This window comes from Mustelus asterias, chromosome 8 (assembly GCF_964213995.1).
Source record: "Mustelus asterias chromosome 8, sMusAst1.hap1.1, whole genome shotgun sequence".
Taxonomy (NCBI): domain Eukaryota; kingdom Metazoa; phylum Chordata; class Chondrichthyes; order Carcharhiniformes; family Triakidae; genus Mustelus; species Mustelus asterias.
In genome coordinates this window covers 68,593,785-68,610,519 of record NC_135808.1, presented here as the reverse complement: position 1 = coordinate 68,610,519, position 16,735 = coordinate 68,593,785, and the positions used below count along the sequence as shown (strand labels likewise).

Sequence of the window (16,735 nt, the reverse complement as noted above, 5' to 3'; positions counted from 1 at the left end):
ATTGGATTTAATATCTCATCCGATCAACGATAGTTCATAACAAACGTATTTACAAAGCATTCAATCTCGCGGACTGAAAAATCGTTGCAATAGGAAACTCGACCACAATATCTCAATGCAAAATCCGGGGAAAAATCCGCGTGTTTATTTTTAAAAGACTCCAAGTCAACCAAAGCCATGCAAGCAACTTGAGAAAAAAATGCAAAAAAGTCAAGGAAAGTTTGTGCAAGTCTATCTATCCGCAGACTTTTTTTAAAAACGGGAAAGCGATCAACTTCAGCCAATACTTGTCGATTGCACGGAGCGATACAAGTGTGTCAGTTTCCCTCAAAACATTGTCCAGCATATTAAACAAACACAACCTCTCCCTCTTTTTTTTTGGTTAAACAACCAAAGTGACTTGTTTGGTGATATTATGGGTGAAACTGGCACCAGCATCCACGATCCGCTAGCAGTTCGGACGGGGAAGCAGCAGCATCCTGCACATGCTGCTCAAACTCCACTCAACTCCTTACCCCGAGCTCTCCCCCCCCTCTCCCCTCTCTCTCAACATCAGACCAACACCCCCCCCCCCCTCCCCCTCCTTCAAAAAAAAACAAATAAATCAACCTCGCGGACACCACTCACCCCCAGATTACATAATTCGTCTTCACATTCTTCGGCCAGGAAAACTCCCCGAAAATGACCTCGTCCCCTTTCACCACAATCTCCTTCTTCTGGATGTTGTATTGACGCAGTACGCTCAGCACGTCCGCCATCTTGCCTGGCCTCCTAACAACCGGGTCCTGAGAGCCGGGGCTGCCCCGCCACACTGCCTGTCAGCAATCAGGACCCCCGCTTCCCCCGCCACGGGGCTGCCCGAGCACACTGCCCGAGGCGCCGAACAAAAGTACCGAGTCACGCTGCCCCGCTCAAAGGATCGCTTCCAGCCGAGACTGGCCACGATTTTCAAAACAAAATCCGCCGGAACCACCACCCCGCACCGGTGCGCCGTTCTCACTCTCTGGTCTGGGAGTGAGATCGGGTTATAACGTTATTTACGGCTCCCAGGATCTCCCCTGGCAACGGCTTCCACAGGAGGCGGAGACTTCGCGCAGCAGCAACTTCAGCTCACGGTCCCAACCAGTCTCAAGCTTGCACTGACTTCAACAAGTCCCAGTGGCTGCAAAAGTCCCTCCTCACCCACACACACAAAGTCTGGCTTTCCCAGCTTCTCTGAACTCCACGGGCTCCTTGTGGCTTTAGATCTGACTTTACATTTCTCCCCATTGCCTTAAAATCCCTCCACGTCCTCACCTTACTCGACATGAGTGGCCTCTTCCAGCCACATTGCCACTAGCAATAAACTTTGACAAAGGGTCATCTGGACTCGAAACGTCAGTTCTTTTTTCTCCTTACAGATGCTGCCAGACCTGCTGAGATTTACCAGCATTTTCGCTTTTGCATTGCCACTAGCCTTTACTTTCCCTAACGCTGTTTTTGTTTTCACTTGATCCCCTTTTCTGCCATCCCATCACGATGACTATTCATTTTTGATTTGGTTTGGTTTATGTATTGGTATACAAGGGGAAGTGATGACCTAGTGGTAGTATCGCCAGACTATTAATCCAGAAACTCAGCTAATGTTCTGGGGGCCCGGGTTTGAATCCCGTCACATCAGATGGTGGGCTTCGAATTCAATAAAGAAAATCAGGAATTAAGAATCTACTGATGACCATTGTTGATTGTTGGGAAACCCCATCTAGTTCACTAGGGAAAGAATTCTGCCATCCTTACTTGGTCTAGCCTGCATGTGACTCCAGAGCTACAGCAACGTGGTTGACTCTCAACTGCTCTCCAAGGGCAACTACGGATGGACAATAAATGCTGGCCAACCAGTGACAGCCATGTCCCACAAATGAATTTTTAAAAATACAGTGAAAAGTATTATTTAGCCATTGGGCTGCTTCTACTGTCTAGCTCCCTGCAATTGTTCCACTTCCTATCTGCATTAACCTCATCAAAACTGTTCTACTGAGCTATATAGATCTTTGGTCCTTCCCTGCTCATTTCAACTTCCTTTTCGGCTTCCAAACTTGCTGCACTTTGCTCTCTTAGGTCCAACCCTGACCTTGTCATCAAACCTCCCAACAAGGGTTGTTGTCTGGCATACGGACCTCTACCTCACAGAGGCTGAGCGCCAACTCACGGACACTTCCCCCTATCACCCCCTGGACAACGATCCGACCACAGAACATTGAGCCACTGTTTCCCGGACTGTTAAATGACCTCATCTCCTCTAGAGAGCTTCCCTCCACAGCTTCCAACCTCATAGCCTCATAACTCCAGACAGCTCACTTCTACCTCCTTCCCAAAATCCACAAACAAGACTGCCTCGGTAGGCCCATTGTGTCAGCCTGTTCCTGCCCCACCAAACTCATTTCCCCATGTCTTGATTTCATTCCGTCTCTTGTCCAGTCCCTTCCCACCTACATCCGTGATTCCTCCAATACCCTACGCCATATCAATGATTTCCAGTTCCCCGGCCGAAACCGCCTCCTCTTTACCATAGATGTCCAATTCCTCTACACCTCCATTCCTCACCAGGATGGCCTCAAAGCTCTTTGCTTCTTCCTTGAACAGAGGTCTGAACAATCCCCATCCATTACCATTCTCCTCCATCCGGCTGAACTGGTTCTCTCACTTAACAATTTTTCCTTTAACTTGTCTCACTTCCTCCAAATAAAAGATGTGGCTATGGGTCCCAGTTATGTCTGTCTATTCATGGGTTATGTGGAGCATTCCCTGTTCCAGTCCTACTCCAGCCCCCTCCCACAACTCCTTTATCAGTACATCGATGGCTATGTTAATGCCACTTCATGCTCTCGTCTGGACCTGGAAAAATTTCTCAATATGGCTTCGAATTTCCATCCCTCTATCACATTCACATGGTCCATCTCTGACACTTCCCTTCCTTCCTTCCTTAACCTCTCTGTTTCCATTTCTGGTGATAAGCTGTCCACTAGTATCCATTACAAGCCCACCGACTCCCACAACCACCTTGACTTCACACCCCACATCCTGTAAGGACTCCATTCCATTCTCTCAGTTTCTTTGTCTCCGCCGCACCTGTTCTGATTATGCCACTTTCCAAAGTGGCACTGCCGATATGTCTTCCTTCTTCCTCAATCATGATTTTCCTCCCACTGTGGTTGACAGGGCTCTCAAACACATCCAAGTCTTCCCATGAAATCATAGAAGGTGCAACACCTGCCCCTTTACCTCCTCCCTGCTCACTGTCCCAAGTCCTAAACATCCCTTTCACGTGAAGCAGCGCTACACATGCACCTCCTTCAATCTGGTCTATTGCATTCACTGCTCCCAATGCGGTCTACGTCGGAGAGACTAAACGTAGACTGGGTGATCGTTTTGCTGAACACCTTCAGTCTGTCCACAAGCAGGACCCTGACCTTCCTGTTGCTTGCCACTTCAACACACTACCCTGCTCCCCTGTCCACATGTCCGTCTTTGGCCTTTTGCAATGTTCTAACAAACCCCAACGCAAACTGGAGGAACAGCACGGCATCTTCCGATTGGGCACTTTACAGCCTTCTGGACTGAACATTGAGTTCAACAACTTCAGAGCATGAACTCTTTCTCCTCTGCCTTCACTGCATTTCCATTTATTTTATTTCATTTTGTTTCATCCTATTCATCCATTTTATCATCCTTCTTTCTCACCTCCATTTTTCCACTTTCCATTCTGGCTCTCCTTCTTGCATCCCCCTCCCCCCTTTAGGACAACTAGCACCTTCCTCAGGCAGTCCTTTAGCAATCTGCACCTCTGTTCTGCCATTCACACATTCTGATAACTTAATGGACACTTTTTAGTACCTTCCCAGCCTTCTGTATCCTCATTCACATTCCCTTTGGCCCATTCCACCTCCCCCCCCCCCCCCCCCCGCTCCCTCATAGTATTCTCTTTGCTCTCAGCTCTGACAAAGGGTCATCCAGACTCGAAACGTTGGCTCTATTCTCTCCCCACAGATGCTGTCAGACCTGCTAAGGTTTTCCAGTATTTTCTGGGGTTTTTCAGATTCCAGCACCACAGTATTTTGCTTCTATCCTTTTCTCTCTGTTGAGTACACTGTTTATTTTCCTCTTTCATGTAAGGCTCAGAGATCTTTTCTTGCTAGCTTTTCTTGCTAGCTATAAAAACATAAGCTGTTTTTGTGGAATGCAGAGTTGCAAAGTTATGGTATTTGCATTTTCCATTTCAAAATAATTGTGATTCATTGGAAGTTGTTTGAATGTAGTCATGAAAAACAGGTCTAGTGAGGTTTTGTTTTAAATTGGTTTTCAGGGCGGCACAGTGGTTAGCACTGCTGCCCCATAGCTCCAAGGACCTAGGTTCAATTCCAGCCTTGGGTTACTGTCTGTGTGGAGTTTATACCTTCTCCCTGTGTATGCATGTGTTTCCACCGGGTGCTCCAGTTTCCTCCAGCAGTCCAAAGCTGTGGAGGTTAGGTGAATTGGCCATGCTAACTTGCACCTTAGTGTCCCAAGTTAGTGTAAGTTAGATAATTAGCCATGGGAAATGTGTGGGGTTACAGGATAGGGCGGGGGAGAGAGCCTAGGTAAAATACTCTGTCAGAGAGTCGGTCCAGTCTTGATGGGCTGAATGACCTCTTCTGCAGTGTAGGAATTCTACACAGGTGATCCTGGAAAGGCCATATTTATAGGCCATCCCTAGCTACCCAGAGAAGATGATGATAGGCCATCTTGTTGAAATTCTGCAGTTTTCTGGTAATGGGGTTAGGAAGGGAATTCCAGGATATCAGCAATGAATAAAGAACAGTGCTATATGATGAAGTCAGAATAGTGTGCAGTTTTGAAGAGAAATGTTGCCACTGCTCTTCTCAGTGATTGAAGCCATAGTAAAGCAAGATGCTGTTAAATTATCCTTGGTCAGTTGCTGAATGTAGGTACAACATAATATAACCACAGTACACCAAGGGGCGAATATTAAATTAAATGACAGGTGCACTGAATAAAAGTATATTTATTAGTCACAAGTAAGGCTTACATTAACACTGCAATGCAGTTACTGTGAAATTCCCCTCGTCTCCACACTCCGGCGCCTGTTTGGGTCAATGGACCTAACCAGCATGTCTTTCAGACTGTGGGAGGAAACCGGAGCACCCAGAGGAAGCCCATGCAGACACGGGGAGAACATGCAAACTCCACACAGAGAGTGACCCAAGCTGGGAATCGAACTGGGGTCCCTGGTGCTGTGAACCAGGTGCGGTTGTGATACAAACATTCCTACCCATCTCAAGCCTTGTAATCTCTGGGAGAGGCAAAAAAAATTAAAAACTTAGGTCAGGTGGAGAAAGATCTGAAAATCTCCTTTCCAACTCCTTCAGGCAATCAAAACTAGTCCAGCAGGTCACTTTGACCTGAATTATATTGCAGATTACTTATCATAGAATCCCTACAGTGCAGAAAGAAGCCATTCAGCCCATCGAGTCTGCACCAACCACAATCCCAACCATGCACATTTTCCCTGCTAATCCCCTGACGCTAGGGTCAATTTAGCATGGTCAATCGATCTAATTCACACATCTTTGGACTGTGGGAGGAAACCGGAGCATCCCGAGGAAACCCACGCAGGCACAGGAAGAAAGTGCAAGCTCCACGCAAACAGTGACCCGAGGCCGGAATTGAACCTGAGTCCCTGGCGCTGTGAGGCAGCAGTGCTAACCACTGTGCTACCATGCTGCCTAAAAACTATTCTTATAGTTTATACTATTTCTATTTACTAAAAGCAGTATGGAAGAGAAACTCTTTTTGTATGTCAATGCACCACGGTCCAGTGGAGTGACAAAGGTTGAAACTCCTATCCGACTACGTTCTTTATTTCGACTATGCTTGATGGGGAAATACAAAGTAGAGAAGAGTAGCAATATATTTTCAATGAGCTGTGCTTGCAGTATAAATTGTATGGAAAGTAGGATCAAAATGAGAATGTTACATATTCTCATTCATACCAAGACCCATTAACAGACTTTAAGCAGCATCAGTCTAAGCTACACTTGTGGTGGGTAAATTCATCTTCAATGGGGATTCCACATTCAGCAGATAGCATCCAAAAGAAGGATGGTTCTTGGAAGAATCTTTGGTATTGCAACAAAAATATCAGAGTTATAGCTCACCAAACATTTGTTCATCCAGTCCTGGAGAATGCAAGTTGTATACGGCACCCTTATATGGCGAGAGATATAAGCAAGATTCAAGCAATCCAACGATGTCACGAATCAATATGGAAAATACATCCTTGATTAGAGATTTGGAATGGAAATCACTACAGCAAGGAGGGAGAAAAATAGACTGACTGTATTCTGTAAAATATGGAATGGACTGGTGGGGATTGACAGAAACAAGTATCTTGTGCCCTCCTGCAATGGCAAAACACAAGGTAACTGTCCACACAAACAACAGATTATTTGTTTCCAAGAGGGAATCAACAATCTTTCTTCCCAAGGAAAATCCCGTAGTGCAACAAGTTGCCAAAGGAAATTGTTACAGTCCCAGCATCGGAAATCTTCAAAACCCGATTTTGGATTATTACCATTTATGAGTTTTCATTATCAGCACAACTATTTCAACAGCCTTGGTTTAGCTAGCACTAAACACACAAATGTTGGCAGAAGATAATTAGTCTGTAATGCCGAGAGAACTAAAGCAGAAGCAATGCTCCATCCACGGCAGTGCTGTTCTCCAGCTAAGACACTAAACTGAAGCTGCCTTCACAAGTGGTTCAAATGGGTACTAAAGATTAATGGCACAATGGAAAGGCCAAAGTTGCCTTACTGCCTGAACAACCATAGGAGTAAGCCAGATAACGCCTCAAGCTTGTATAAGGGCAAAATACTGTGGATGCTGGAAATCTGAAATAAAAACAGAAAATGCTAGAGAAACTCAGCAGATGTGGCAGTGTCCGTGCAGAGAGAAGCAAAGTTAAAAATTCTCCAGCCCCCATGATGTATTTTCAGGTGGGGGTGGTATGTAAAATAAAATGGGGGGCTAGCCCATCACCTTCCTGCCCAGTGCCAAGCTGTCCCTCCTATTACAGTGGGCAGGTAAGATGTCAGCCAGCCCACATACCTTTAAGCCTATTGAGGAACTTAACGAACCACTTAATGACCTCCGCTGCAATAATACATATGGCTGTGGAAGGAAATCAGCCTGTTATTTTTCCAACTTGGGGTGGAAATGGCAAGAAGGGAGCGGAGGAACTTCCTTTAGAAGTCCCCCGTGCCCCTTGGAGGTACCTCCCATCCCTAGGATCCTATCCCCTTTTTGTGACTCCCCACTGCCCCTGGCCTCCAAAACTCAAACACACCTCCCTCAGGTCTCCAATCCCTCCCTGACCAAAACCTCTGGGTTCACCTTTGGGATTGCTTGAGACTCCAGCAGCAGCTACTGAGTTCTGGTGCTATTGAGCCACACTGCTGCCAATTAATCATATTAGCCAGCAGCTCCTGAGGCCGAAACTTAATTTCTCTTAGGAACAGAAGTCCAACACTTATCATGTTAAGGCCATCCCCAACATATTACCATAGGGCATCCCTTTATAAAATCAGTGAGCTCAAGTCCAACATTTCTACTGGGGTTTGAGGGGGTGGGGGTTGGTGAAGAGTGAGGAATGCCTCCCATTATAAAATTTGCCACAATATTTGGAGTCGAATATGACTTTGCTTTATATCCGACTCAAGACATCAACTATTTTGCTCCCCACAAATGCTGCCAGACCTGCTATTTCCTCCACTGTTTGTATTTGTTTACAGATAATACACTTAAGAAATATTTTTATTTTATCAAAAACTTGTGGTTTTATTGCTCTATTCAAATTTAAATATACATAGTATAATGATCTATATATATTTACGAGATGAGAGGTCACCCCACACCAGCTTATAGTCCAACAGGTTTATTTGAAATCACAAGCTTTTGGAGTGCTGCTCCTTCGCCAGGTGACTCTTGTCCACCCCAGTCCAACACCAGCATCTCCACATCTTGGTATATATTTACATTTTACCTTTACACTTCCCTTAATAATTGTGATCAGTGCCAGTTCTCCATTTGAATCACTGGCAACTTCATACCCGGAAAATACTAAATATGATAAATAATGAACATTCACTGCACACACGTCTGTAAATGTTGACGTCTGTACAAAAAGCAAAGGATGCTGTCGGTTTTTGCACGTTGTGGTTGGTGTGACTTATTTTTAATGACCATTGCAAGCCTTGCTTTCCCAGGGAGTGTTGCCGACTGCCAGACTCTCCCCATGTGGTTGAGTGAAGCTGACACACTCATTGTGACGCCGCCGTGTAGCGGAATCCAGCAGCCTGTGCATTCCATGGACAATGTCCCTGCAATCGCTACCTGGGATGGTGGCATGTTTGTAGTGGTAAGAACAAGTTTCAGACTCCATCCCCACATTTGTTCTCGCTTATTTAGTTTGTGCTGCTTTCGCTTCTGGTCCTGGGTGCCCTCTGATCGTGTATGGCCAACTCTGGCAGCGCACGACCTCTCTTCCATTACGACGTGCATCTGTCAGTGGCGAACATTGTCAAAGCACGTTTGGCTCCGTTGAAACTGCGTGAAATCGCTGAAATCTAACCAGCACCTTTAACTCTTGAACTCTGACAAAGGTCGTCCTGACTTGAAACGTTGGTTCTATTCTCTTTGCACGGATGCTGTCAGACCCGCTGAGATTTTACAGCATTTTCTGTTTTTTTTTAATTTCAGCATATTTAACGTTGTTTAAGCATCGGAAATAAAAACAGGAAATGCTGGAATAACTCAGCCAGTCAGGCAGAAGACTTATCGTTTCTGGGAGGTGGAGGAGGTTTCTGTGTTTTGTGCACCAGATCCTGCTTATTTAATTTTCCAAAAGTTACCCCTAACCATAAGGGTAACCACACATTGCCTTTACTGGCGACGGTATTTATAAAAAGTTCAAAGGTGTTCAGTGCGTTATGCTTTAATCTATTCTTCTTTCATTGGTCTTAGCACATACCAGAATACGTTTCTTTCTTTTGCGAGGATGGGTCAGTTTTTTACCAAATTACCAGAAGGACATCGTGAAGCTGCTATGCATTTTATTCGCGTGAGTTTCCTTCACTATTATCCGAATGCTGTTGTTATTCATTTACTCACCTAGAGCTAACCATTCGAGAGACACGTCACAAAAATGTGTTTGACATTTGTTTCTTCTCTTTGATTCACTGCAGCAGTTGTGTTGTTTTCCATAGAGCCACAGCTTTTAAAAAAAAATATTTATTCGTCACAAATAAGGCTTACATTAACACTGCAATGAAGTTACTGTGAAATTCCCCCAGTTGCCACAAATCCGGTGCCTGTTCAGTTCAAATCATCTAACCAGCACGTCTTTCAGACTGTGGGAGGAAACTGGAGCACCCGGAGGAAACCCATGCAGACACGGGGAGAACGTGCAAACTGCACACAAACAGTGACCCAAGCTGGGAATTGAACCCAGGTCCCTAGCCCTGTGAGACAGCAGTGCTAACCACCATGCCACCCTGCCGCTCCAAAATGACTACATTGTATCTGTTTGTGCAGAAAAGCATTTTTGACCACAAGTCCATCAGGTAATGGACAGCAGCTGAGGTTCTCCAGACCCTGTGAGAAGAGAAGCTGGTGGGCTCTGAACAAACTGTCAAAAGTCATTTGGCCTCATTACCACAATTTTCAAACTGCAGCTGGACTGGCTGTATGAACAGGCCTCCATGGCGGATCCTTCCTGTACACACAGAGTCTCACCACCCTTGGCATACTGGCCCCAAGGTGACTGCAGTGGAGAATCGACCATCACCCATCTCCTTCAGAGGTGCCTTTGTAAAGAAGGTTTGGAAAGAGGTACAGTGGTTTTTGTAGGGGTTCACCTCAAGAAGCTGCATAAAGCAGTACTCTGCTCCACAGCCTGTTCCCAACGAGACAAACATCACCTGCTGCTGGAGGACCATCAGCCACAGTGAACAACATTGCTGTTTTAACACATTTTAGAAAAGGTTTCTCAAACACCTTCCACAATTGAATGCAGTTAGAAATCAGAACCCTTTCAAAGATTATCATTCCATTCTCCCTCAGAACTGTAAAGCTATGGTATGACTCAGATTTTGAAATTAAATTAAATCAGTACCACGAAGAGGCATAGCAAATCATCAAGTTGTATCGATGCAGTGACTGTTCGCAAATGATGCCAAGCTTGAAAGAGAGCATATGAGAATGTATGACCAATATCTTGATCGAATAAATAGATTAATGGATCTTTCTAAAGGGATGTGGTTTGCTGTCTGTGAGAATATATCTGTGTAACTGACTGCTTACCCTGCATGCTGCCATTACTGCTGCTAGATACCATGGGTGGCACGGTAGCGCAGTGGTTAGCACTGCTGCTTCACAGCTCCAGGGTTCCAGGTTCGATTCCCGGCTTGGGTCACTGTCTGTGTGGAGTTTGCACATTCTCCTCGTGTCTGTGTGGGTTTCCTCCGGGTGCTCCGGTTTCCTCCCACAGTCCAAAGATGTGCGGGTTAGGTGGATTGGCCAGGTTAAAAAAAAATTGCCCCTTAGAGTCCTGAGATGCGTAGGTTAGAGGGATTAGCGGGTAAAATATGTGGGGGTAGGGCCTGGGTGGGATTGTGGTCGGTGCAGACTCGATGGGCCGAATGGCCTCCTTCTGCACTGTAGGGTTTCTATGATTTCTAGATGCCTGAAGATTACTTTAACTTTATGCCACATATGAGCAAGCATTTGCTTAGTCTCATAACCTTAGCATTATGGGGCTTTTTCTTTCTGTTAAACCATTAATATCCCTCTCTTATGTTGTTTTCAAAAGATGTGTCCATAACGCAGCCAAACAGCTGGAATATCAATCTACCAATCCTTCCAAACACATGTCAGTGGCAGGCATTAAGAAAGACTCCTTGTCGACAGTGCTTGATGCAGAGTTGTGCCCCTCAAGCTGTAGCCTCTGGTGCCAGCTAGCGACCTGTTCTAGGAAATTCTAGCTATGGGAACAGACATGTGTATGTGCTCTGTCTGCCTCACATGCTAGTAGGCACCATAAAATATATGGATGGATGTTGTTCTCAGAAAACCTGAGCTGAAAATATTCCAATGCAGTGTATCTGTTCCTTATCAGTCTTACCAATGGAAAAGCTGCCATGTTTCTTCCAAAACTTACACTTAAATAATCAATTGAATATGAAGCATTTTTGGACTTCCTGGCAATGCAGAAGTTGCTACTTGAATTCATGTTCTTAAAAGTAGTTGTAACAGTGGCCTTGTAAAAGGTGACCAGGATTTTAAAGAAACAAATCATGAACAAAATGAAGTAGTTAATTAGTTTCTTGCTTGTGAATTATATTTTTTTCAGAACCAAGTTGTACAAAATTGTGTAGTTATATTTTCCAAGACCTACTGCCCTTATTGTAAGAAGGCAAAGAGCATCTTTGAAGAAATAGGAGCCAATTTCAAGGTGATTGAACTGGATCAGCGTAAGGATGGTGTCTACATTCAGAATACTCTTGAGGAATTGACAGGCGTTAGGACAGTAAGTCATCAATATTTGTCCTACATGCATCTTCTTAAGTGAAATTAAGTTACATAATCATAAGGTTGTAAAAATATGTTAAAAATAAGATACTAGGAGCAAAGTAAACAGCTCCACTCAGGAAAATACAATTTGATGTAGTTATTTTCCGGTAAACTTTGGTGTATTCTATCAAAATACCCACAATAAAGCTAAATAGAAAAAAAATGTTAGTTTCACCCAGCCTGCTTAGGAGGTGTTCTCTACATTTGGCATTAACACCCCTGGAGAATTTTCTCTACATTTGGCATTAACACTCCTGGAGAATTTGCCTAGGGCACGCTGCCTGCTCTTGCTTGCTATAGAGAGATCTATTTGGATATGAATGCATGTAGATATTGCATGTGGGCAAGTCTAACTCAGCATTACAGTACCATGCAAGCTAATAGATTACTTGTATGCCTCACATATTAAGCCACTCATAGCCACTTAAGAAATCAGAGGACAGCTGGAGCTGGAGCCAAGAAGAGATTCAATGATTCTGAAAAGCAGAGGAAGAGAGAATGATGGTTAGAAAAATAATAATTAGAACTGATGAATTATTGAAGGACAATACTTTAATGCAAGGCATTCAGATGACAAGTGACAGTATATTGGAAAAGTCTGAAAACTTAGGTTTGCACAATGTCACAGAATGATTCTCTTTTTTATCAGTGTTCAAATTTCATAAATTATAATATTCTGTAAATATGCTCCTTTCCTACTGGTAAAATATTAACGTAACAGGGACAACTAAATTGAACTTGTAAAAACTAAGGTAGGCGATCTTACCAAAAAAAATTCTAAGTCCCGAACAAGTGTGAAAACAGGAGAAATTTGCACCATTTTTTTGGGCGACTTAAAAAATCGTATCTTACCTGACTTCGTCAAAAAATCTTGGCAAACTTGGCATCCACAAGCAGGAAGAGTGACTGGGGCCTAAAGTGCCCGAAAGCCGGCTGATAGCAGCAGAGGGAGTACAGAAACCTGCCAACTGTCTCCCTCAGCTCTAGCCGGCCAAACCTCCCCCCCCAATCATGGCTCATCGTCACCCCTCCCATCCCCTCCCCACGGCCCGGACCGATTGCTGTTGTATAGTGCACAGTGTTGCCTCCACCGATTGCTGTTGCAGAGGGCGCAGCAATCCCCCTACCGAAACGGCCTGCCCCCCCAGTCTGGCACCGCCCCTCAGGTCCCCCAAGGTGCCAAGCTGACACTGCCCAAAGGGCACTCCCTCTGCCCTCAACCTCCCGAGGCGGCCTCAACGGCCTACGGTTCTTCCGGCGAGGCCATCATGTCTGGTCCCATTGATAGGGGCCATACATGACCCTCGCCGGAGAGAACCTCCACCACAGGGGCCACAGATTTCCACAATTGCGTCCTGGGTTCACCAGTAATATTTAAATCACATTTAAACTGGATTTAAATATTAAGATCAGCCTCACACCCGACCGGTCTCGCCAGATATTTGGTGCTGGTAAGATCGCAAGAGATGATAAATCGGTGCATACCCGATTTCTCAGCTCTCTTACAATCTTACCGTTTGCCCCACCCATCAGCCGGCGGGGGAAATAGTAAGATTGCCCCCTATGTGTTTATTTACTGTCACAGCTGTTGTATAAGTTTTTAGTTCTGAAAACAAATAATTTCAAAGTTTACATGTTTGGTTCTAATGCTATTCCATCATCAACCTTAAAACAACTAAACTGAACGATATTTAGATAAAACTCATGGCTACTTAATCTTACCAAACTTTGCCTTTACTTTCGGCCTAAAGGGGTATGGGGGGGGAAACTCAATGGATAATGATTTCAATGAATTGGCACAGACACATTGAGTAATTTGTCTCAGTTCATGCTGTATGTAACATTTTTGATTTCAGTGATTTCATCTTGCTTTCTGCAGAGCATGTAACACTGCAACTCGGAAATATAAATCAGATACTAACTAATGCAAGCACCAGACCTGCAATGTGACTGGTCCTGTTTCCACTTTAATAAAATTGGATCGTTAATGAAATCACATAGGCACTGGAACAATATTGTGTCAAAGCCACAAACCCTCCGGCGGGGAAATGCAAGTGGCAGATGTATTTTCTTAAGTTCTGGAGAGAAAAATCAGTTGATATACAGTGGAAAATATCTCTTCTGTAGCAAACACTTGTAGCAACATGTGTGGCCAATGACACAATGGTCACTGAATGATCATTCCACATAGACTTGCATTCAAAGTTGGTAAAATATTATTAGAAGATACTTCACTGCGTAACCAAATCCATTTAAATCCATGCTTACATTCACAAAGTAATTATGGTTGAGGAAGCCCATTCACCTTTAATTCGTTAATCCATTCAGCAGTAGCCTGTAGTCCTTCTTTTGCGCCATCTATCGGTTTCCTAAATGTATCCAGGGTTTTTTGTCTACAATATTCTTATCGTGTAGTCTATATCATTTGATAATGGAACCTATTCAGGAGGAATAAAAAAGGGAGTCAAATCAGGGTTTGATGTATATTATTCCATTTTTTTTGCCAGGTTCCAAGAGTATTTGTGAATGGAAAATGCGTTGGTGGTGCTACAGATACACATAAGCTCCATTCAAGTGGTAAACTACTGCCTTTGGTGTTAAGGTGTTCTCCACCTTGCAAATGGGATGAGAGCTATTACCTTAAATGTTCTCATTAATATTGAATTCCTGCATTTTTCTAATTGCTTGTTACTTTTGAAATAAATCATGAAATTTCAGTGTTGCGTCAGATTACTAGTATACACATGGACCCATATCTTCCAGTCTCTGGATAAGCGTTTCCAGGAGGTACCCTGGCAGGTGGATGAAGTAGAAAGGGTCGAGAGCTTCAAGTTTTTAGGAGTCCAGATCACCAACAACCTGTCCTGGTCCCCCCATGCTGAAACTATAGTTAAGAAAGCCCACCAACGCATCTACTTTCTTAGAAGACTAAGGAAATTTGGCACGTCAGCTACAACTCTCACCAACATTTGCAGATGCACCATAGAAAGCATTCTTTCTGGTTGTATCACAGCTTGGTATGGCTCCTGCTCTGCCCAACACCGCAAGGAACTACAAAAGGTTGTGAATGTAGCCCAATCCATCACGCAAACCAGCCTCCCATCTATTGACTCTATCTACACTTCCCGCTGCCTCAGCAAAGCAGCCAGCATAATTAAGGACCCCACGCACCCCAGACATTCTCTCTTCCACCTTCTTCCTTCGGGAACAAGATACAAATGTCCGAGGTCACGTACCAACCAACTCAAGAAAAGCTTCTTCCCTGCTGCTGTCAGACTTTTGAATGGACTTACCTTGCATTAAGTTGATCTTTCTCTACACCCTAGCTATGACTGTAACACTACATTCTGCACTCTCTCCTTTCCTTCTCTATGAATGGTATGTTTTGTCGGTATAGCGTGCAAGAAACAATACTTTTCACTGTGTGTTAATACATGTGACAATAATAAATCATATCAAATCAAAAGGTGTGCTGGCGAAACCTTCGGATGTCCCCTGGCAAGGACTGCTTAGGAATTGCCCAGGAATTTTCAACTTCCAATGGGAAATTACTATAATCTGGAATGTTCCAAAACTCTGATTTAAAGTTGGACATTTTAAATGGACCCGACCTACTTAGCAGGAAAAGTTAGAAAGATTAAAACCATTTCCAATGCCTGGGTATGAGACTACTGAACCCCTGACCCCACACTGGACCCACCTGAATACTCCCACGCTCGCCCAATTATCTGACTATCACTAAGCCCTGACACCCTAACGACCTGATTACTCCAGCCCCCATCGCTGATTACTTCTCGCTACCCTGACCACCTGACCCACCCAATCCTCTCATTCACTTACCTTACACATTTACCTTCTCACCTAGCTTGGCAGAATGGCTGGGACATTTAAGCTTAGTGTAATACAGCAGCTTGTGCCATAAAAAGGTGAGTGGATTTATTTGCCCTGATAATCGTGCATGGCACCAAAGAACTCCAGCAGCAGCTACTCCCCTCATTTCTCAGGAGGCCTGGTTTGGGCGAGGAATATGGAGCTCTAGTCCAAGGTTAAAAAAAAAATTAGTGGAGTAGCAATCCAACAGTGATTGTCATTCCATAGAAACATAGAAACCCTACAGTGCAGAAGGAGGCCATTCAGCCCATCGAGTCTGCACCGACCACAATCCCACCCAGGCCCTACCCCCACATATTTTACCCGCTAATCCCTCTAACCTACGCATCTCAGGACTCTAAGGGGCAATTTTTAACCTGGCCAATCAACCTAACCTGCACACCTTTGGACTGTGGGAGGAAACTGGAGCACCCGGAGGAAACCCACGCAGACACGAGGAGAATGTGCAAACTCCATGGAAGAGTTAGCCCATAGGATCATGCAAAGCATTTCTCCCCACTCCAACACTTTTATCATTTATATTTCTCCCAAGCTATTCATCGGCTAACAATCTCTGCACATGGTGCCGGTTTCTACATCCAGGCAATGTATTTAAAATACTTATTGCATATTATTCATCCTCATTTAACTTGGGTTGTGTTGTGCTTTGGATTTTAGTTTTAAATTTATTTACTTTTGTGCATCCTTTGCCCCACATTCACCAGTAGGGGATTGCTTTGCATGTATATTCGATGGATAAGATGGGCACGATGAGTAAATTGTAGCTGCATACCTTTGCCACGTGTAACATGATTGTCACCACGTTATTTGTTTTCCAGTGCACCTCTAAGCATTTGTATTATGCAGAATTTCATGTTCAACTTAATTCCTTTAATGGATTTTTTTTTAAGCACTGATCCAACTTTGTCAATATCTTGTGCCATCTGCACCACTCTAAAAACAGCAGTTGGACGGGCAGCCTGTTTCCAGACTTTCGTACCTGTTTTCAACATGTTATTGGGACTATACTCATGAACAACTAAGGTTGATTTTTGTCTGGGCTTCGGGGAAGCCACCTTGTTAACCATAGCAAGAATATACTGCATCATGCAGTATAATGATTCAAAGTACTTCTCCTAGTCCACTCATCTTAATTTCAGTATATAAATTCTCAGTGTAAAAATGGCACTCAGATGCA

The 16,735-nt window shown here is 44.2% G+C and overlaps 2 protein-coding genes across 2 annotated transcripts in view; one reads left to right on the top strand and one right to left on the bottom strand.

The window, feature by feature from the left end:
• Window positions 1–1,010, bottom strand: part of cdc73 (cell division cycle 73, Paf1/RNA polymerase II complex component, homolog (S. cerevisiae)) — a 333,544-nt gene extending 332,534 nt beyond the window's left edge. The window contains exon 1 of the mRNA XM_078218135.1: window positions 628–1,010. Coding sequence (XP_078074261.1) covers window positions 628–758 — 131 coding nt within the window. The 5' untranslated portion in view covers window positions 759–1,010. The remainder of the gene's footprint in view (window positions 1–627) is intronic.
• Window positions 1,011–9,065: 8,055 nt separating this feature from the next.
• Window positions 9,066–14,368, top strand: glrx2 (glutaredoxin 2). Its single transcript, XM_078219341.1, has 3 exons — window positions 9,066–9,157; window positions 11,447–11,623; window positions 14,175–14,368. The coding sequence occupies exons 1-3, from the start codon at window positions 9,095–9,097 to the stop codon at window positions 14,322–14,324; spliced, it is 390 nt and encodes a 129-aa protein (XP_078075467.1). The 5' UTR covers window positions 9,066–9,094; the 3' UTR covers window positions 14,325–14,368.
• The last annotated feature ends 2,367 nt before the right edge of the window (window positions 14,369–16,735 follow it).